The following is a 22831-nucleotide window of genomic DNA, read 5'->3' as shown; positions in this document are numbered from 1 at the left end:
TTGCTGCCACTTCCACTAAAGGCTATGTGAATGGAGTAAAAATTCTAGCATGTTCTACCCCAACATGGATATCGATCCTAGCTACTTGAAATACAGAGATACTCACCATCAAAAGGTTAGTCACCAGGTGATGAGTCTTTTAGGCTACAGTGACCCCCAAAACAGACCAAAGTACAAAATGATCTTTAATCTTGTCTGCCTCAGCAATGATGGTTACAAACTGGTAGTAAAGGTGGCAGAGGGGGGAACCTTAGACCATCCAGAAGCAGCATCACTTTAAGTCTTGGTAATCTTAATGGGTGATATTTGTCCAACAATTAGCAAATTGATACTGTTAGCGGAACAGAACCCCATACCAATATTATTGCTGTCAACGAATCTAAAATAGTAGTGATAGCTGATATTTACATAGTGCTTTAAGGTTTTCAAAGAACTTTATAAATGATCCTTACAATAACCCTGTGAAGTAGATGCTCCCACTATTGGCATTTTGTTTTTGTTTTTTGAACCTCCAGTCTCATAGCTGGTCTCTCTTCATTCTCCGACTGACTATTAGAAATAGTGAATCTCTAAAGAGATAATAGCCTCTTCTTCTCTTTCAGGATATATGCTTTTGATCATCATTTAGTCCTTTAGAGTTGCTCAAATTTGTTTATCCTATTTAAGGTTTATCTTTTTTCCCCACTGTGTTTGCCTTTCAAAGACACTGTTTTTCTAGTGGAAATCCTTAGAATAGTTAGATTTCATTGATGTTCTTAAAGGTTCCTTTTTATTTTAGGTTGTCCTTTTAAGATTTGCAAGATAAGTTACAAATTGGGAGCGAGTTATTTTCTGTAGCCTTTTGATATATCATATTCCAGGCTTCTTTCTTTTCTCTTAGTTAATGCACAGTCATTCAAAATTCTAACTGAGTTTTTCTGGTAAATGATCCATATCTCTCCTAATTGCTTGACTTTTTTTCCCCTTTACTCTAGAACTTGGAAATAACATTCCTAGGTCATTGTATCTAAGGTTTCATTCTGGTGATGACGTATAGATTCTATCAATCTACATTTTCCCTCTCATTCCAATATTTTTAGGGAATTTTGTTCCATGTTTTATCTTTTGAGTTTGCTCTAATGTTTCTCATATCATTTAATTTTTTACTTCCATTTCCTCCATTTTTCAGGGTTTTATTTTTATGAGTTTTTACAGATTCTGTTTTAAGGCTATCTATTCCATTCTTTATTTCTTCTTTCATTTCTTTTGTTATGCCTTCCAACCACTTTTAGAGATTTTGTGCCCATTTCATTTTCTATCCTTGGATTCTAGTCATAGCTATTTCAGAATAACTCCCCCTACTAAGCTTTTATCTTGGGATTTTCTTACCCAATAGTATTTATTCATTGCATTGGGAATTTTTTTTACTTGTTTGTTCATTCCTCAGTCTCTCTTCTGTAGTTTTTGTCTATTTGGGGGTAGTTTTTGGCCTTTGTTGATGGCCTATCACCCCTTGCTATCAATTTCAATTTTTTTAATTCAGTAGCTGCTGGAGCCACTGTCATATAGAATCTACAATATAGGGACTGGGGTCAGGGAAGCAAGGAGCCAAAAATGCAGCCCTTTGCTCTTTTTATTTTTCCTGGGGATTGCCCTGTGGTGATTTCTTTCCTATCACTACTCTGGTTATTGTTCTGTTACTTTACTTGGCACATTTCTTACTATTTTTGAGGTCATGGCAGAGAAAGTAGGTTTAGCCAGACACTTTCACTCTGTGATCTTGTTCATATTCCAGCATTTTATAGTGATCTATATTCATTAGCAACTATAGTCACCACATTTGAAATCTACCACACTATTACACAATTACTATTTGATGAAATGACAGTGGCACTGGTAAGATGAATTGGGAAGAGCACCTGACCCTAATTAAATAAATGTATAAGAAATTCATATTAGAGAAAACTCTACAATTTAGCCATAGAAGGCATTCATGTATATGTATGAAAACATGTACACAATAATTTGGGGGGAAGGAACTAGTAGCTGAGAAGGCAGAGCAGATCAGAAAAGGCTCCACATGCACAGTGGCACTTGACACATTCTATAAAATTTAAAATGCACTGAGGGACTGATTTTCAAAATATCTCAAAGAGGAAAGATTCCAACAGAGTGAAAAAAGATCACATCTGGAGATTTTACAGCTGTGGAAGTAGCAACCAAGAAAATCTCAGTAACTACCCACCATATACCTAATTTCTTATCAATATAAAATCATTCAAAATGTTTTATCTATACAGGCTTAATAAAAAACATGAGGGAAGAACCAGAAGGAAGGTTTTCACAGATAGTATTCTAGAGCCAACCACATTTTTACAGTCATATAACTGACAGGTACAGAGAATATAAAATCTTCCTGGGTCTATCATTTATTAATCTTTTTAGTATAACAAAACCCTTGAAGGCACTCCTCAAGCAATGGATCTGCCATGCTTATAATACTGACATATGTGACTACAAAAATAATTTGCTCATCAATCTAGTGAATATTGGCATCAAGTGAGGTATATAATATTGAAAATATGCCTAACTAAGGTGCGCTACAGTATTGTGGAAGATGTCTTGCAACTAGAGTCCAAAACAAATTTCTATCATGTTAAAGATTTTCCAAATGTTCCTACTCATGAATGTTATGGTAGCATGATATAACAAGGAAAGCTTGGATGAGGAGATCAGAGTTCAAGTAATCTAATGCTTCCTAGCTATGTACTCATAATTACTTGCCTTTACCTTTCTGAGCTTTATTTTCCCTTATCTTTCACATAAAACATCTTTTTCTTCATATCTATAATTTTGTTATTGTGGGAAACTCACAGTATGGAAAGTCCCTCCACCAACACAGATCAACAGCTTCTGTATAACTTATGGTCTCAGAAAGTTACCTGAGCCACTTAGGTGTTAAGTGACTTGCTCTTTATCATACAGCTTCTTTAGGTCAAAGGCAGGGCTTGAACCCAATTCTTCTTTAAAAACAAAAGTGAATGAAATGCATACTGCCAACATCATATCATGCAATATACACAAGCAGTCTATCAAGTGAATCCATCAATATCTGGAATGGACAGTGAGCTTTGTTGAGAATTGAGCAGGAAAAAGGCAAGCTAGATCACAATTCAGAAATATCTCATGTGTCTAGGCCCGCAGCAGGTAATGATGGGGCCAGATCACCTGCTCATAGATTTAGAACTTAAAGGGACCTCAGAGATCACCTGGTCCAAGTCCCTCACTTTATAGATGAGGATTCAGGGGCCCCTAGAGTTAAATGACTTGCTCAAGGTCACGTAGCTAGAAACTTGTGCAATCAGATTCAAATCTAGATTCTCTCCCTCCAAATCTTGAATACTTTTTTTCTGTGCTCTGCTGACTCTCTGTAAGGTGGGTGTGTGGCTTGCGTGGCTCCACCTTAAAATAATTCTTTCTTGATTGAGGAAGTTGCTTGAAACAAGCCACTATTCCCTAAGGTCTTGCGCTTCTCCTTCTGTACTATTTTTCTGACGTTACTCCATGAAGCCCTCCCTCGCTGCTTTGGACCTGGTATCTGAAACTCTCCTTAGAAGCAGCTAGATGCTACAGTAAGTGAATAGAACAGTGGGCCTGGAGTCAGAAACACCTGAGTTCAAATCCAGCTTCAGACACTTGCTAGCCCTATGATCCCCGGCAAATTGTAAAATGCTGCCTCAGTTTCCTCATCTGTAAAATGGAGATAAAAATAGCATCTACTATCCAGGATTGCTGTGAGAATCAAATGAGATCATAATTATGAAGTACTTAGCATAGTGCCTGACACCATAGTAAGCCCTATATAAGTATTAGCTGTTGTTGTTGTTGACTCAGTCTGGTCCTATGAACTGGTTATCCACTGAACTTCTCTATGACTCTGACCTTAGACTCAGTCCGGTCCTATGAACTGGTTATCCACTGAACTTCTCTGTGACTCTGACCTTAGACTCAGTCCGGTCCTATGAACTGGTTACGCACTGAACTTCTCTGTGACTCTGACCTTAGACTCAGTCCGGTCCTATGAACTGGTTACCCACTGAACTTCTCTGTGACTCTGACCTTAGACTCAGTCCGGTCCTATGAACTGGTTATCCACTGAACTTCTCTGTGACTCTGACCTTAGACTCAGTCCGGTCCTATGAACTGGTTATCCACTGAACTTCTCTGTGACTCTGACCTTAGACTCAGTCCGGTCCTATGAACTGGTTATCCACTGAACTTCTCTGTGACTCTGACCTTAGACTCAGTCCGGTCCTATGAACTGGTTATCCACTGAACTTCTCTGTGACTCTGACCTTCGCATGGTATTCTGTTTTTGCTCTCAGATCATTGCCTTTACACAAAATACCTTCCCCTCCCCATTCCTGCCAGGCATATGCTCCACCTCACAGGCTCTTAAATCAGGAATTGAGTAAAGAAGTAGAATGAGTGTAACCTAGGATTGAGGACTGATAGGGCATGAGTGGCTGAAAGACAAGGGGGCAAAATATTCAAGGGTGAAGGGAAATGCATAGTTCAGCTGGTTAACTATTCGGTCGGGATTGTAAAGGGAGGAAAGTGAGACGGGAACAGAAGTCATGGACTGGGAGGATTATGGGAAGGAACAAGGGGAGGTTACAATGATGACCAAAAGTCATTTAGGAGTAATGGGGCAGAGGGAGAGGTGGAAGGATAAGAGATTAGGATCAGAGAGGGTGATTTCAGAGTTCAGGATTATGAAGGTGAATACAATTATAAAATGTAAGGGGTAAACACCCCTGTGAGTGGACTAAAGTAGAATGAGAGTTGAGAAGTTGGTTGAATGGGGAGATATCAATGTTAATACTAAAGTGCCGAAGGATAAATGTAAAAGTTGGCATGGAGAGGACAAATTGTGAGGTAGGTACATCATTACTAGGCTTATAAGTGAAGGGAATTCTTTAGACTTATTATATGTGGATTTCAGGAAGGGATTAGACAACATTTCTCACACTATCACAGAATTTGGGAGTAGAAGGATCCTCAGAAGGATATCTGGTCCAACGCATGCATGTAGATATGTGCATATATGCATACATACATGTATTTACATGAATATATATATGTATACACGCATATGCACACATACAACTATCAGACTTGGTTCATGTGTTGGTTAGTTTTGCCGAACTATTATTTTCTCTTTTTCTTTTATTCTTTCTTACAAGGGATGTCTCACAGAGTAGGGGAGGAGAAAGAACATGTTAAAAAATAAAGATGATATAAAAACAAAAGACAGAGATAAAAAATTTAAGTTTAAAAAAGAATTAGTTAAAAAGGAGTATTCTAACCCAATCTCATTCTGTGTACATGTATCATATTTAATTGTATTATTTTGTAATGTTTTTATACTTTTCTGTTCTAATAAATGCATGTTCTTTAACAATTAACAATGAATGGAAATTATATGCTTGTGATGTGGAACTTGGGTAAAACAAATGCTTTGTAGTTTAAACCATCTAAATGAGGGAACATATGATCATCCTGTGGCAGCATACCCCATTTTCAAGAAAAATACCAAAGGGACCTAAATAGCTTTATTAGTGCTGTACTGAACATGTAACATGCACATTTATGGGGCAGTGTCCTTTGGAGCACTAACTCTGCCGATTCTGTGGGAAAGATGATCGCATCCATGGATCTTGAACCAAATGGAACATCTTTTTGGGTGCCAAGCAGTCAATATGTTTCAAGGCATGAGCAAAATGTAAATGCTTTGTGAAATGATGTTTTTTATGTCACTAGGATAATCTAAGAACAAATGGTTTTAATTGTGTTTGTTCTAATTAAATCATTTGTAAAATTAGACAGATGTACATTTAACAACCCATAAACATAGACCTTGGCAATCCCATTTGCCCCATATATCTAATACTGCCATCAATGCTATATTAATTGCCAAATGAGTTATTTCTTTGATATCTTTTACAGGGAATCCAGTTCTCCAGTGTCTAATGCTTTGCAGCTTTCTAAAAAGAAAAATAGTTTATATTATCGTCTCAACTAAATGCTTTATTTCTGTTGTTTTCTCTCCCTCTCCTCCACCATCAATCCAGGTCCCAGAGTCCCCATGGTGACAGTCCACAATACCACAGACAAAAAAAGTGAGTACTTTATGTCTTCTGTTAAATCTTGGTGGGCATTAAGGAGAATAATGAGCAAAATGGCTTACCTCATTTCACATTGGTTTGTTCTAAGGTGGAACATCAGGTCCAGAATTATACTTCCTACTACTGGAGAGGGGCTCTAGCTGGTCACTTGGTGAGAAAATGAGATATAGTTCAGTTCTGAGTAAGCCACGCCCATGGCTGGTTACACTACGGATGGAGATGGTTTCTAGGAGATTTAATGTCATGAAAGTGAAAAGAAAATTATTCTTCTACCAACAAATGTCAGGACCTGCTCTACAACTTAAAGTCTTAGAACACCAAGAGCTTAAGTAACTTGCCAAAAAATCACAAATTCTGAATATATCAGAGGTATGATTTGAACTCAGTTCTTGGTTCTGAGGCTGGTTCACTATCCGCTATACTGCACTGCTTCTCTCAAAGATGAGAGGCCATGGACAAGTTATATAATCTGTGATCCTGGAGAGAGTCTCCATATCAGTGAGATAATAACTGATATTTCGTGGGGATAGGACTGGGTCTGTGGTTTCAAAGATCTTGGGAACTCCTACATGAGAAGACTCTTTCTACCAATTCAGATCTTTAACAGTCTTAAAGAGTTGCCTAGAGCAAGAGATTAAGTGATGTGCCCAGGGCCACACAGCCAATATATTTCAGAAGAGAGACTTGAACTGAGATTTTCCTATAAGCAGGAAATAAATGAAAATTTTTTAAAAAAAGAGAGCATAAAAGCCCAGAATCTTAGGTTGGTTTTCCTAAGTAAGCCTTTACACTGTAGCTAAAGAGCATTGAAAGTGTTGACAGAAGAGAGTGTAAGAGACAAATTAGAGATTTTATGGCAAGGCAGGGAGACTAAAGCATTCCTTATCTGGGTGGTTTTCTCTGCTTGTGTTCCCTTATGTTGTTTGTGGCCCTTAAAAAGTCTTGTATACTGGACTTGGCTGCATGTTGCCCCAGTTTCTGAAGAATGTCAAATGACTCGTCTGATTTGGTATGACAAGGTCAACCACAACCGCATCTTTGTTGTTGTTGTTGTTGTTGTTGTGTCATTTCAATTGTGTCTGACTCCCCATGATCCCATTTGGGGTATTCTTGGCAAAGATACTGGAGTGGCTTGCCATTTCCTTCTCCAGTTTGTTTTACAGATGAGGAAACTGAGGCAAACAGGGTGAAGTGACTTGCTCAGGGTCACACAGCTAGTAAGTGTCAGAGACCAGACTTGACTTCCGGCCTGGCACTGTATACATTGCACCACCCTCATCCAAGCATAATCAATGGCAAACATTTATTTGCAACTAGAAATCTCAGATCCACTCTCAGAGACAACCCAAGATAAAGCCATGATATAGAGTTTGTCCTCGCTCTTCTACAACTGTCTTCCATTCTACCAAGCCTGGATACTGCTGTTCACCCGATTCCTATTAATGCTTATCTGTTCAGGTTTTTCTTCTAGGCCTTATGAGGTGGCTGGCATTTTAGAGCAGAATGAATTTATGCTAAGGAGACAATGACTTAATGAGAATTCTGTCTAATGTGACACCAGTGGGAAGCATTAGGGTTGTGGGGCAAGATTTGCCATATTCCTCAAGTCATTTCATATATTTGACTACCCATTTTGCCTGAGTCACCCCTGCTAACACCACAACAGAGATGGGGATTGGGGATGTAAAAGAAGCAAAGAGGAAAGAAACAGATTTATAAAAAATGGAAGTTTTTTAAATTACCACATAGATAAGGAATTGAACCTAACAAACCCTCAATTATTTTGAACTGTTTTTAGACATTTTAGAAATTGAGAAATAATGCTTTATCTACTCACAAGGGGAGTAGATAGCCATTCAAGAATGGAACATTGGAAAACACCATTGGGTGGAGGGAAGGTTGAGAAATCAGTAAAGGGGATGGAAAAGAATTTAGGGAAGGACAGGAAAAACCAGGTGTGGTCTCTTTAAAGCTCAGAGGAGAAAGAATCCAGTAGTAGGGGGTTATCAGTGCCCAAAGCTAGAGGGAGGCCAGGGAACATGAGGATTTTTTTTTCAAAATCATTTGATTTGGCTACTAGGAGTTAATTGATGAACTCTGAGCAATTTTGATAAAGCAGTGAAGATGTAAACAAGACGGAGAAAGGTTGAGAAGAGTGTAAGGAAGTATAGGTATTGAATATAGCAAATTTTGAGGAGGAGGAGGAGGAAGATATTTGAATGGGGAAGAGTCAAGGGATGGCAAATCACATGGCCAGTTTGAGTCTATAATAGACAGCCTTGTCTATAACAATTCACATTCTTTGAAAAATATTAATGAGGCATTCATCCTTGGAGCGAGCTTGTTTCAGTAGTCTTTATTTAAAAAAAAAACAAAACAGAACTACCATGCAGAGCCCTCAAGTATGACACATTTTCATATATAATGTTAATAATTAATTTTTTTATTTGCTCATATTCAAAAGGACATAAATAATTAACTTATTTTTATGAGATTTCTCTCCATAAAATATATGGCCCAATAAAAATACAAAACCCTCTAGAGTTCATATGAAATATTTTTCTGCTCCTCTCAGCCTACACATTCACATTAAATCGTTTTACTAGGTACATTTGGGTGATGGAAATCTGATTATCCCATGCTAGACCCAAGGAGAAGAACTAAAGAGCTCACTTTGTGAGAGTTACCAAGGAAGCCTTTCAAAACTCTAGATCAGGAGTTCTTAACCATTTTTGTGTGTCATGGATGGACCCCTTTAACAGTTTGGTAAAGTCTACAGAACACTTCTCAAAATAATGCTTTAAAATAATTGAAGGAAATGACAAATTTCAGTTAAAGATTACTGAAAGTGAAGATATACCTTTTTCTTACTTAAGTTCATAGACCCCACAAGTCCATCCAGGGACCCTTGTGGACCCCAGGTTAAGAACTCTCATGGTAGGGGTACCATTTGGTGGACCAGAAAAGTCATTATTTTAAAAAGATAACCAACAAGCTCAAAGAGTCCAAACGCCTCTTGAGTTGGTGTTTTGTCACCTAACCAAGTTATGCTTTCTTCTGGTTTCCCTCCAGCAAAAATAGTGAAGCAAGACTCGTTTCCTCTCCTAGAAGATTTCCTCAAAATTCATGTTGTAATTTGCAAACTGGAATGGGATTACACATTAGTAGAGTATTACTAGAAAAGGAGAAATTACTAAACATGATATGTATAACTACATTGTGACAAAGTCTCATTGACATAACTTTTAAAACATAGATTCAGTATATTGTCTTTTCATTCTGTTATGTTTACATTTAAATTTAATTTAGGATTGATGGCAAGAAGCCCTGGAGCTTTCCAGATGTGAAATGGACTGCCTCAGGAGCAGAGGCCTGTATAGGTGCACCATTCAGGGCCCATTAGCATTGATACTAGAGACAGCTAGGTAACATAGTGGATAGAGTGCTGGAGTTCAGTCCTTTCAATTGTGTCTGGCCCTTCGTGACCCCGTTGGGGGTTTTCTTAGCAGAGATACTGGAGTGCTTTGCTATTTCCTTCTCCTGCTTATTTTACAGATGAGGAAACTAAGACAAACAGGAATAAGTGACTTGCCCAGGGTCACACAGCTAGGAAGTGTCCAAGCCCGGGAAGAGGAGTCTTCCTGACTACAGGCTTGCCCCTCTATCTACTAGCTGCTCCAAAGTGCTGGATTTAGAGTCAGGAAGACTGCAGTAGTTCAAAGCCTGTCTCAGACACTTACTAGCTACAACCCTGGACGAGTCACTTAGCCTCTCTCATCCTCAGTTTTCCCATCTATAAAATAGTGATAATAATAATTCTTTCTTCACAGGGCTGTTTGGAAGATCAGTTGAGATGTTGATTAATGATAATAATAATATAGCACTTTAAATTTTGCAAAACACTTTATATTTTATCTCATTTGGTCATGAAGATTATTCAGTACCATCTAGCTGACTACGTGAAGATAACACATAAAGTACCATGCCTGCCTTAAAGTGCTATATAAATGTTGTTATAATAGTTTTAATAATTTAATTCATTATAATAATTTATAATTTATTATATCAAAATAATATAAACATTATAAAATATCATAATATATTATGATAATTTATTATAACAATTTCATTCATTGTAAGAGTGACAGTATGATTGTTGTTATTACTATCCTACACTTGTTCTGCCCCTTCTCAGGGGAAGCAGTAAGCATGCCACAACAGCCCCACCTCAGCCATATGCTTCTCGGCACCCTGTGGTCAAGAGATAATGTTTCCTCCTCCTCACTGGGGTTCTTCACCGGAGGCTGGAACACTACTTGTTGGGTTTGTTGTAGAGAGGATTCTTATTTAAGGGGCAATTAGCCACTAGCTGGCTTCTGGTATCCCAATTGTGAAATTCTAGCATTTTCTAATTGATCCATTGGGAATAGCATCCCCACCGAGGCACCAGAGGCTTAGTGAGATGAGTGGACTCTTCCAGCATTATGTTCATTATTTCATGTGGTGTTCACCACCATTCAGTAAGATAGACAGTGGCTCTCTTAGCCAAACTGAAGGAGCGTTTCTCCAAGGTCATGCTGTACTGAATTGGCACCAGGACTCTAGCCCACATTTTCTCTCTCTCAGTCCGTGCCTTTCTTTTCTTTTCTACTCTGTTCTTTTCCGTGGCGCATTATGACAAGATAATCTTACAAATAAGGCAGAATGTGAGTATTGGACTGCCAAGAAAGTCCCCCCACCCAGACCCCAAGTTTCTCTCCTCTTGCTTGATGGGGGGGGGTCCTGTTCCCACCATTCATTACACATCTGTAGGTGTCCCCTAGTAAAAAAATACAAATGCCCCCAGGGGCTATAACATATTAAACTATAATCAGCTATGGACCACTTGGTCTGAGTTTCTCAAAGACCAGCCTTAACCACAAATCACTCTGGCTTTCATTGATTGGCCAACAGTAGGTCCCAAGCCAAGCCCTACTTAATCATTGTTTGGGCCCTGATAGACTCAGAATGAATGTAAATAGCAACTATTTCTGTTTTGGCCAGAGACCATGAAGATCTTCCCCTCCCAGTTTGATTTTTTTTTTGACTAGGTAAAGAGACCGTTGTCTACCTCATTTCTTATCAAGCCTTAATCACTGAATGGGCATTGCCTCAGTCAAACTGAGATCTGTTAAAGACCTCAACTTAAAAAAGGCCAAGGTCTCCCACTATATCCTGGGCCATCTCCAGAATTCCTGATCTGTATCTGGCTACTGAACCCAGATGGCTCCAGAGGAGAAAGTGAGGCTGGTGACTTTGCCCAGCCCTCCCTCACTTAAATCCAACTCACTTGCATGTCATGGCATCACCTCCCTAATGTCATGGTCCTCTTCGAGAATAAGGGACAAACAACAACAAGAAGCTTTCTTTAAGTAAAATCATGAAAAAAACAGGAGATAGGAACAGTAAAGTTGGATAGTAGGGAGCAGGGAAAGGGAGAGAAAATTTTATAGCACTGAGCTTTGCCCAGGAAGGTAGGCTGAGTGGACTGTAGCAAAATCCAGAACAGGAAAGAGATCAACATTGGAGGTAGCTTGAGGACACCCAGAGGGAGAGAGGAGCCTTGAACCTTCTGGTAGAGGGGCATTGAAGGCCAACTTTTCTTTCTTAACAATTTTTCCCCAGGGACAGTAATGAAATGTTATAGAAGAAACAGGAGGGATAATCAAATGCAGTGTTATAAAACTAGAACACAATATAATCTTAAAACATTGCCTTCAATATCATAAATCCTCAGTAAATGCTGATTGTATTAAATTGAAGGGAGAAAAAGAAGGAATGGGATAATTTGGGCTTTGTAAGATTGCAGATATTTGGAGTTATATGGCATAAGCACAGATAGAACCCAAACAGTTGGGAAATTGTAGCAGGATATTTTCAGACTTCCCAAACAAATAGAGAAGAAAAGCATCCACCTCAATCCTACTCTCTTGAAAAGCATTGTATGGAATCAGAGTCAGGGGTAAGAAGGCCTTCCAGGAATTTATTTTGTTTGGTAAATGTCCACAGTTTAGTTTAAAAAACACCACCACCAAACCCTGAATGAATAGTTTAAGAGAACTAGGTTTGGAACCCTGACTTGGCCACGCCTATGTGACTCCCACAGGTGTCACCGAACCTCCTTGGCCTCATTTCCTTCATCTTTAAAATGATGGAGTTGTTTAAAATGAAGTCCTAGGTCCCTTCTGGTTCTAAAATTCTCTGACATAACATTCTGTGACCAAAACCAATCTCTCCATTAATTAATGATTCCACAAATGTTCACAGCAGCTGTTTCTCATCCAGATGGCCCATCAGAGATTAATGACGCTGGCTCCTAGGTCTCATCTCTGTTCCCAGGATGCAGCTCATCTGCACCTAGAAAAATGAATTTATTCAATGTGCTAAGTGCACCCCTTCTATCACTTTATAACTAGATAGCCCAGTGGATAAAGCACCAAGCCAGAAGTCAGGAAGATCTGAGTTTAAATCTAACTGAAGATTCTTATTAGCTGCGTGATCCTGGACAAGTCATTTAACTTTTGTGTAGCTCAGTTTTCTTAACTCTAAAATGAGGATAATAGTAGCACCTACCTTGCAAGGTTATCTTGAGGATCAAATGAAACATTCATAACATGCTTAGCATAGTGCCTGGTATATAGCAGGTGCTTAATAAATGCTTCCTTCTCTTCTTCCTTCTCGCCTTCCTTACCTATCTTGGGCTTCCCAAAACACTATAAAATTTAACTTGTCCCTCGTCCTACACCTCTGTAGCTTGACTGTAGTCACGAAAAAGAGCATTTACCTTGAGCCAGGCAGGAATCAGTCAGCCGGTCTTTAAAAAAATAAATAAAAATGAATGAAACTGTCATCTGTCATTCTCATTCCTTTTGGATTCACTTTTCTTATGAGACATAGCAAGGCAAGAGTGGTTCAAGTTATAGATCCGGGCTTAGGAAGTGCAGGATTGAGATCCCACCTCTACCCTCTTGCTTCTTATATGACCTCGAACAATTACTTAATGACCCCTCTGAGTCTTGATTTCCTCATCTGTGAAATCAAGATAATAACGCCCATAGTATCTGACTCCCAAGGTTGTGGTGAGGCTCAAATGAGATGTTTGTAAAATACTTTGCAAACTTTAAAGTATTATGTAAATGGCAGTAATATTAAAAGGAAAATGTATCAAGTGATGAGTGCTTGTTATATAGTAAGTGCTTAATGAATGCTCGCTGACTTGACTTATGGCATGCTTATATTATGTGGCAGTTGGCAGAAATGGAGGTGGTGGGGAAGGAAATGCTGGTTAAGAAGATAAAGGAAGCATATTGGTGCCTCCATTTACATCAAAACATATTAGAAAGGTAGTGTTGTATGGTGGATAGCATTCTGAACTTGGAGTTCAGGAAGCACTGGTTCAAATCCTGCATCTAATACTTAGCTGTGTGACTGTGGATACTTCACTTCTTCTCTCTGGGCTTTCTCCCTTGGTTTTCTTATCTGTAAAATAAAGAAGTGAGCAAAGATGGCCTCTAAGTTCCCTTCCAGCTCTAAATCTCTGACTCTATGACTGTATACTATTGTTCTAGGCCTTTGCAGGGATCAGAAGGGCAGGGAAGAGGAAAGGGATGACCCAGAAATGCATGGTCTCCGCCTTCAAGGAATCTACAGTCTACTTGCAGCAGCCCAGCCCACACACAAAATTGAAGTAATAATACAAGAGTTAACCATAAATATAAAACTTCTATAAGCTCTCAGGCCAGGACCTGATTAATTGTTGAATGAGAGTGCTAAAAGCAATAGACATTGCCTGAGTTAGTTCGGAGGACAGATACAGGTATCGCTCTTGTTGGGCTGATCTGGAAAGGTTTCACAGAGATGCAGCACTTTGAACTGGTCCTTGACAACAGAGTGAATGAGGCTATTATAGCTGCAGCAGGTTGACCAAAGGGGATTTTGGCAATCTAATCTGCTAAAGGAAACCTGACCAGTTTTCTGTCTCACAGCAAAGCCCTGGCAGAGCTAAGGATGATGAAAACAAGTCCTCCATCCCTTCTCGTAATAGCAAAACCATGGACTGAGGACCAGAGTGATGCCTGGGTAAATGCCAGGGCAGGCCCCTGATAATCTATGATAAGCATTTTCTTGAAGTACAGCAAATGCTAAGCTGTTTCGCTGGCAGAAAAAAAAAAATGTGAAGAGTATAAGTAGTAGTCAAGAGAAAAAGCTGCCTTGTCTATAAGACCACAGGTTTTTAGAACTAAGAGAAAAATTAGAGATCCTTCCTTCCAACCCCATCTTTTTTTTCTTTTTTTTATTTATTTTTTTTTATCTCTAGTTTACAACACACGGTTCTACATAATTTTGAGTTCGAGATTTTCCCCCCTCCCTCCCCAAGACGGCATGGAATCTCATATAACTACCATGTATAACTTCGCATTGAATTAATTTATACACTAGTCAAGTTGTGGAGAAGAATTATGACCAATGGAATGAATCATGAGAAAGAAGAAACAGAACCAAAAAAAAAACCCAAAAACAAAAACAAAAGAGAAGAAAAAAAGGCAAGCATGTAGTGTGCCTCAATCTGCATTCAAACTTCACAGTTCTTTCTCTGGATGTAGATAGCATTCTCCATCGTGAGTCCCTTGGAGATGTCCTTGCACCTTGTGCTGCTGAGAAGAGTGAAGTCTGTCAGGGTTGGTCCTCACGGAATCCACATATCTGTGGTTGTGTACCATGTTCTCCTGGCTCTGCTCCGCTCACTCAGCATTATGTCGTGTAGGTTTTTCCAGGTTGCTATGAAGTCCGTATCATCCCCATTTCTTATAGCACAATAGTATTCCATTACCTTCATATGCCACAGCTTGTTCAGCCATTCCCCAATTGATGGGCATCCCTTTAATTTCCAATTCCTGGCTACCACAAAAAGAGCCGTTATAAATATTTTTGTACATATGGGTCCCTTTCCCTCTTGTGTGATTTCTTTGGGATACAACCCTAGAAGTGGTATTGCTGGGTCAAAGGGTATGAACATTCCTATGGCCCTTTGGGCGTAGTTCCAAATTACTCTCCAAAATCGCTGGATCATCTCACAACTCCACCAGCAATGTAACAATGTTCCAATTTTCCCACATCCTCTCCAACATTTATCATCCTCCTGCTTTGTTATTTTAGCCAGTCTGACAGGAGAGATGTGGTATCTAAGAGTTGTTTTGATTTGCATTTCTCTAATCAGTAGTGATCCAGAGCATTTTTCATATGCCTATAGATAGCTTTAATTTCTTCCTCTGAAAACTGCCTGTTCATATCCTTTGACCATTTCTCAATTGAGGAATGGCTTGTATTCCTATATATTTGTCTCAGTTCCCTGTATATTTTAGAAATGAGGCCTTTATCAGAAATACTAGTTGTAAAGATTTTCTCCCAATTTTCTGCTTCCCTCGTAATTTTTGTTGCATTGGCTTTTTTTGTACAAAAACCTTTCAATTTAACATAATCAAAATTATCCATTTTGTGTTTTGTAATGCTCTCTGTCTCTTGTTGGGTCATGAATTGTTTTCTTTTCCATAAATCTGATAAGTAAACTATTCCTGGCTCTCCCAAATTACTTATAGTATCAGCTTTTACTCCTAAATCATGAACCCATTTTAACTTTATTCTGGTATATGGTGTAAGATATTGGTCTATGCCCAGTTTCTGCCCTACCATTTTCCAATTTTCCCAACAGCTTTTGTGAGATAGTGAATTATTAGCCCAGAAGCTGGCCTCTCTGGGTTTATCAAAGAGTAGATTGCTATAGTTGTTGACTTCTCTATCTTGTATTCCTATCCTATTCCACTGATCCACACCTCTGTTTCTTAGCCAGTACCAGGTAGTTTTGATGACTGCTGCTCTGTAGTACAGTTTAATATCTGGTATGGCTAGGCCACCTTCTGTAGCATTTCTTTTCATTAATACCGTAGATATTCTGGACCTCTTGTTTTTCCAGATGAATTTTGTTATAATTTTGTCCAGCTCAGTAAAATAATTTTTGGTAGTTCGATTGGTATGGCACTGAATAGATAGATTAATTTAGGTAAAATTGACATTTTTATTATATTAGCTTGGCCTAACCATGAGCAACTGATATTTTTCCATTTATTCAGATCTGACTTTATTTGTGTGAAAAGTGTTTCATAGTTATGTTCATATAGGCCCTGGGTTTGTCTTGGCAAATAGACTCCCAAATATTTTATAGTGTCTACAGTAACTTTGAATGGAATTTCTCTTTCTATCTCTTGCTGTTGGGCTTTTGAGGATTTATGTGGGTTTATTTTATATACTCTAACTTTGCTAAAGTTGTTTATTATTTCAGGTATTTTTTTACTTGATTCTCTAGGATTCTCCAAATAAATCATCATATCATCTGCAAAAAGTGATAATTTAGTTTCTTCTTTTCCTATTCTAATTCCTTCAATTTCTTTTTCTTCTCTTATTGCTACAGCTAATGTTTCTAGTATCAAATTGAATAGTAGGGGTGATAATGGACATCCTTGTTTCACCCCTGATCTTATTGGGAATGCATCTAGCTTATCCTCATTACAAATAATGCTTGTTGATGGTTTTAGGTAGATGCTATTTATAATTTTAAAGAAGGTTCCATTTATTCCTATGCTTTCTAGTGTTTTTAATAGTAATGGGTGTTGTATTTTGTCAAAGGCTTTTTCTGCCTCTATTGAGATGATCATACGGTTTCTGCTAGTTTTGTTGTTAATATGGTCAATTATGCTAATAGTTTTCCTAATATAGAACCAGCCTTGCATTCCTGGAATAAATCCTACCTGGTCATAGTGTATTATTCTCGTAATGAGTTGCTGCAATCTTTTTGCTAATATTTTATTTAAAATTTTTGTGTCAATATTCATTAGGGAAATTGGTCTATAATTTTCTTTCTCTGTTTTGACTTTACCTGGTTTGGGTATTAGTACCATATTTGTGTCATAAAAAGAATTTGGTAGGACTCTTTCTTCACCTATTTTCCCAAATAGTCTACAAAGTATTGGAATTAGTTGTTCTTTAAATGTTTGATAGAATTCACATGTAAAGCCATCTGGCCCTGGAGATTTTTTCCTAGGGAGTTCATTGATGGCATGCTCAATTTCTTTTTCTGAGATGGCAACCCCATCATTTTTAAGATAAAAGAAGAGAGCCAGAAAGAGGTTCTATGATTTGCTCAAAGGCACTCACATGGCACCGCCAAGGCTAGAACCCATTTCTCTTGATTCTCGGGTCAGTGTTCTTTTCACATTTTGGTCCTTAGATAATGGAATGGCTTTTTTTTTAACCTTCTACTAGTGTCATTCCTGAACTCCAACTTCGGTCAATCATTCCTAAGAAAGTATAATAGGAAGCAGGAGTTTTAAACTTAGGGTCTATAAACTCAGTTTAAAAAAAATTGATAGCTCTATTTCAGTATAATGGATTTCTTTTGAAATTCTGTGTGTTTTATTTTATGGCATTTAAAAATTTTATTCAGAGAAGGGATCTATAGGCTTTACCAGACTGCCAAAGGGACCCAGGACACAAAAAAGATCAAGAAACCTTGGTCCAAAGAGAAATTAAAGAGTGTTCATCGATCAACACTCTGGGCTGGGGTTTGAGGCCCAGAGTACCTCAGAGGTGACTCACCAGTGACCCAGTGTTAAAGATCAGCATCAGATGCATCCTTGACAATACCTTCTGAATCTTGGGACAGTTAAGCATGCCATGGGGGGTCTCATTATGTAATCTACCGATTACAAGTTGTAATTCTGCAAGAGGAATGATGGCACAAATAATGAATATAGCCGGCTATGAGGTAATGCTGAAAAACTATTCGACTCCTGTGCTCTCTTCTCTGGCAAGAATGACATCCAGACTAGAAAAGGCAGAGCAAATATCTTAGAGAAGAAATTGAAGACCATAATAAGTGAAGGAATAGGAAGATAGCAATTAGCTACTTAATTGAATTTAAGTTTCAGAGCTCATATGCCATACTACCCTAAACTCATCTAATCTCATCGAATCTCTGAAGCTAAGCAGCTTTGGACGTGATTAGTACATGGATGGGTTACCACTTCAGAATCTTAGGTGCTGTATGTAGGCTTTTGCTTTGAGAAGCAGTATGGTATAGGACAGAGAGGCTAAACTCATAACCCATTGGCGCAAGTGGTCCACAAAACTGATTATTTCCTGAACCAGATTAAAATTTAATTGGGAAATATTTAATAAAATAAATATGAATACAACATAAATAATGTGATTTCCTAAATCCACTGGGATCCATTTTTATTTTGACACTACCAGTATAGTGGATGAGCCATTGGACTTGGAATCAGGAAGACCTAAGTTCAAATCCTGTCTCAGAAACTTATTAGTTGTTTGACACTAGAAAAGTTACTTAATCTCAGTTTCCTGATCTGTAAAATGAGGAGGTTGGACTCAGATGCCTCTAAGGTACTTCCAGATCTAAGTCTATGATCTGATAATCTTACAAATTAGACACAGGGCACAGAGTAAATTTGCAGAGGTGATCAAAGAACCACTATCGATAATCTTGGAAAAATTACAGGAAATGAGAGAAGTTCCAGAAAATTAGGGATGGACAGATGTTGTTCCAGTTATCACAAAGGGGAAAAGGGGTGTCTTCTGAAAACTAAAATGAGCCCCTGCCAAAACACAAAAATAAATGTTTAAAGAGATGGAATAATGAGACTCTATTTAAAAAAAAAAGACCTACTGTGAGGTAAGGGATATTATCCCTATTTTGTACATGAAGAAACTAAGGTAAAAGAGGTTGTAACTTACCCACAGCCACACAGATAATAAGTATAGAGGCAGGACTTGAATGTAGCCCTCTCTCCAGAGTCCAGTGCTATCCACCATGCCACCTCTCTACCTCCAACCTAATTCTTTGCTTATAATGTGTTACAGCCTGTTCACACCCAACATGCCTCTCTCCATGGCGCTTAATGATTCTCAGCTTTGGTTCTTCAGAGACTATAGTTTTCCCTGGCTTGAAACCATACACCATAATTAGAAAAATGTTGATGTTAAAAAAAGATGGGCCTCTGTCTCAGGGAGAAGGCTGTCTTTTGACAGATTGGCCACAGCAACCCATAGAGGGACATACACTGAAAAATAATGCCAACTGTAGGACATAGGTTTATACATGCCAAATTTGGAGGAAAAGAAAAGCGCTCTGCTGACCCAATATAGTCACCACCCCAATCTGTTTTGTCCCATCATTGTGCTTATTGAACTGTGCCCTCCATCCAATGTCAGCCCCAGACGTGTCCCAGACCAAGAGGAATATTCACTGTATTTATGATGTCTGTCAAAGGGGTGATCTCTTGGGGTGAAGAGTGCTGAATGCATGTCAGATGACCTATTGTCCCTGAACTCCCCACTCAGAGCTGTCACTCATCCTGCCCAGGGCACAGTGTGGTCCCATCAAAGGATCATCACAGCACCTGCTGAAAGACTCGGGTACCGCCTTGATAGGGACTCATGTAGAGTGAACCAAGACAACAAAAGCATTGTCAGAGAGGGACTTCAGGGAAAGCGCGAAGCCCTTGCCTTGTGCCTTCAACTGGTTGAGCCCTTTCATCATTGCAGAGGCCACTGGACAAGTTCCAGGCACATCCCAGAAGCAAATGATTGAAGGGATCATCCCTGCAGTCACATTTACTTTTGTCTAGAAGTTGAGACCCATCCTGCTGTTCTTTTCTAGTCAGAACTCTGCAAAACCCCCAAGCTGCAGAATCCTCCTTAGCACCTGGATTCATTAGATCAGAGCTTACAGCATTTTGGACAGACAGGCAAATGTGGATCTAGAGATACCCAGCAGAAGGGCCTGGGAACAAAGGAACATACTGCAGGTGTGGAAGCTTCCATTGTCTCAGGGCTGATGGGACATTGGGAAGTCTCAGCCTCCGTTTTCTGAGCCTTCCCTTCTTCCATATAGTCACCTCCCCTTCCCAAGTCTCCTGCAATTCATTTAAACTTAATTTAATCAAACCAGCATTTGTTAAGTGCCTGCCATGTTCCAGGCAGTGTGCTGGGCACTGGAGATGCAAAGACTGGAAAGAAACAGTCCCTTCGCTCAAGGAACTTACATTCCCCTTAAGGACACAACATGTACACAGATTAAATACAAATCAATACAATGTTGACCTCAGCTGTGCACTAACAAGTGGGGAAATCAGAAAAGGTCCATTCTTAAAGGTGGCATTTGAGCTGATACTTAAAGGGAGCTAAGGGTTCCAAGAGACAGATGTGAGGAAATAGATCATTAACTTGAAGCACAGCCTGTGCAAAAACACAGAGGTGGGAGATAAGTTGTTGTATATATGGAATAGCAAGAAGGGTGGTTTGGCTATAGAGGAGGTACGCTGGCAGAGTAAGATGTTTTTATCCTGAAAAAAAAATATGCTGGAGCTGCATTGTGAAAGGCTTCACACGTCTGAGAGTGAAAGTTGTATTGCCCTCATTCAGCCTTTTCCTGCTTCCTTTATCAAATGTTGACCTCAGATCACAAACTCTTACAGCTTAGTATGAATATAACCCACTCCCCAACTCACAGAAGTATTTTCAAGTTAATTCTTATGCCCCATCATTGAATAGAAAGCTTTAGCCCTTATTAAAAAGATTTCACACATCCCTTCATAGGCAGGGAAAGTAGATTTGGAGTAAGAACTAAGAAATCGTATTAGGTAGGCAGTTTGCTCCGCCTGTGAGATAAAACTGTCCCTCCTCTCTCCCACCTCACTTTCAGTCAGAAGCAGGAGAAAGAGGAGGAGGAGAAAGTGGGGGAGGAGGAGGTACAAGAGATAACATTTTTATAGCAACTTGTGCCAGGGCACTGTGCTAAGATTATATCATTTGAGCCTCATAATTACCATGGGAAATAGATGCTATTATTATATCCATTTTACAGATGAGGAAACTGAGGCAAGGAGAAGTTAAGTAATTTGCCCAAGGTCACGCAGCTGGTAAGTGTCTGGAGCAGGATTTAAATTTGGATCTTCCTGACTTCAGGTCTGGCACTCTGCCCACTGCACCACCTGACTGCCTATATACCCAAAGTTGTAGAAGTATTTTCAAGTTTCCTCTGTCCCACCATTGCGTGTTGAATAATGGAAAGAACTCTGGCCTGGGAGTCAGGAGACCAGTCATAGCACTTTCCCTTCTTTGGGCCCCAGTTTGTTCATCTGTAGAATGAGGGATTTGGACTAGAAGATAATGTCTCTCTCAGCTCTAATTTTCTGTAATTCTCTGACTTCAGAAAGGGCTACTTCACCTTTTGTCAATTAACCAAACAAATAGTTCTCCAGTAGGGAGTAACCATCTCCTTTCCTGGACCTCTTGGGAGTACACGGAATGCATCCTTTGTCGTTGTTAAGTCCTTTCAGTCGTGCCCGACTCTTTGTGACCCCATTTGGGGTTTTCTTGGAAGAAATACTGGAGTGGTTTGTCATTTCCTTCTCCAGCTCATATTACAGATGAGGAAACTGAGGCAGACAGCAGTTAAGTGGCTTGCCCAAGGTCACACAGCTAATATATGTCTAAGGCCAGATTTGAACTCAGGAACATGACTGCTCCTGACTTCAAGCCCCAGCACCCTATCCACTGTGCCACCTAGCTGCCCAAACACACACACACACACACACACACACACATACACACACACACACACACACATACACACAAATATACAATGTATATGTGTACATATATCTAAACACATATGTGTTGTATAAATATGTACATGATGTGCTCATAGTTGGCCTCTTCTAAATCATGCACATGTTTTTAACTGGTCTGTGGTATTTTGGGGAATTCCCCCAAAGTATTTGGGGATGAAGGAGCAGAATGTTTCTTTGAGGCACCTATTGCTCATGGAGTAAATATTCAAAGAAGCAGATCCCTCTTGCAAAGTCAGCAGGCAAGCCAAAGAAGTTATAGGCAATGTGGAACGAGTGAAAGAATACTTCCAAAGGGAATGGGAAGGAATGTGGACAAGAAATTCATTTCCAGGTAAAGTAAGAGGTCCACATTTATTAAGGTACTCTTACATGTATAGGGCAGTGCTAAGAATTACAGAAGCATATGATAGGATTCCTACCTTCAGGAAGCCAGCAGATTTATTCAGTTATTCAATTTTTCAATTCTTTATTAAGCACCTACTGTATACTAGGAACTAGGAGAGATGCAATGTTTAAATAAGGCAGGGTCCCTGCCTTTGTGGAATTTATAGTCTATTGACTTAAAATTAAAGCTTAAATTGAACTAAGACTTTTGGGACACTATCTACAGGATATAAAACATTATGTGAGGACATAAGCAAGAAATGAAGTACCTTGCACATAGGCTTTAATAAATTTTTCTTGAATAAGAGATAGTAAGCTATGAGATCTCTCAAGCAGGGAAAGTCATTATCGACTGGGGATGGAATTAGGGGAGGTGACAGGAAAGCTTCTTGGGTAGATGGTATCTGATTTGAGCTTTAGGTAACGAAAGGGAGTTCGGTGGGCAGAAATTGCTCTTTCTTCTCTGAAAGAGCATAAGTGTGGACCCAGAGGAATAAAAGTAAGGTCTGAGAGTCATATGCAAGAATTAAAAAT

General features: G+C 39.1%; 1 protein-coding gene across 1 annotated transcript in view; it reads left to right on the top strand.

The window, feature by feature from the left end:
* DPP6 (dipeptidyl peptidase like 6) overlaps positions 1-22831 on the top strand; it is a 1232953-nt gene that overhangs the window by 1156146 nt on the left and 53976 nt on the right. Inside the window, exon 17 of the mRNA XM_036759527.1 lies at positions 6114-6161. Coding sequence (XP_036615422.1) covers positions 6114-6161 — 48 coding nt within the window. The remainder of the gene's footprint in view (positions 1-6113; positions 6162-22831) is intronic.

The sequence above is a fragment of the Trichosurus vulpecula genome, chromosome 5, assembly GCF_011100635.1.
Source record: "Trichosurus vulpecula isolate mTriVul1 chromosome 5, mTriVul1.pri, whole genome shotgun sequence".
Taxonomy (NCBI): domain Eukaryota; kingdom Metazoa; phylum Chordata; class Mammalia; order Diprotodontia; family Phalangeridae; genus Trichosurus; species Trichosurus vulpecula.
This window is presented reverse-complemented; position numbering and strand designations above follow the sequence as displayed.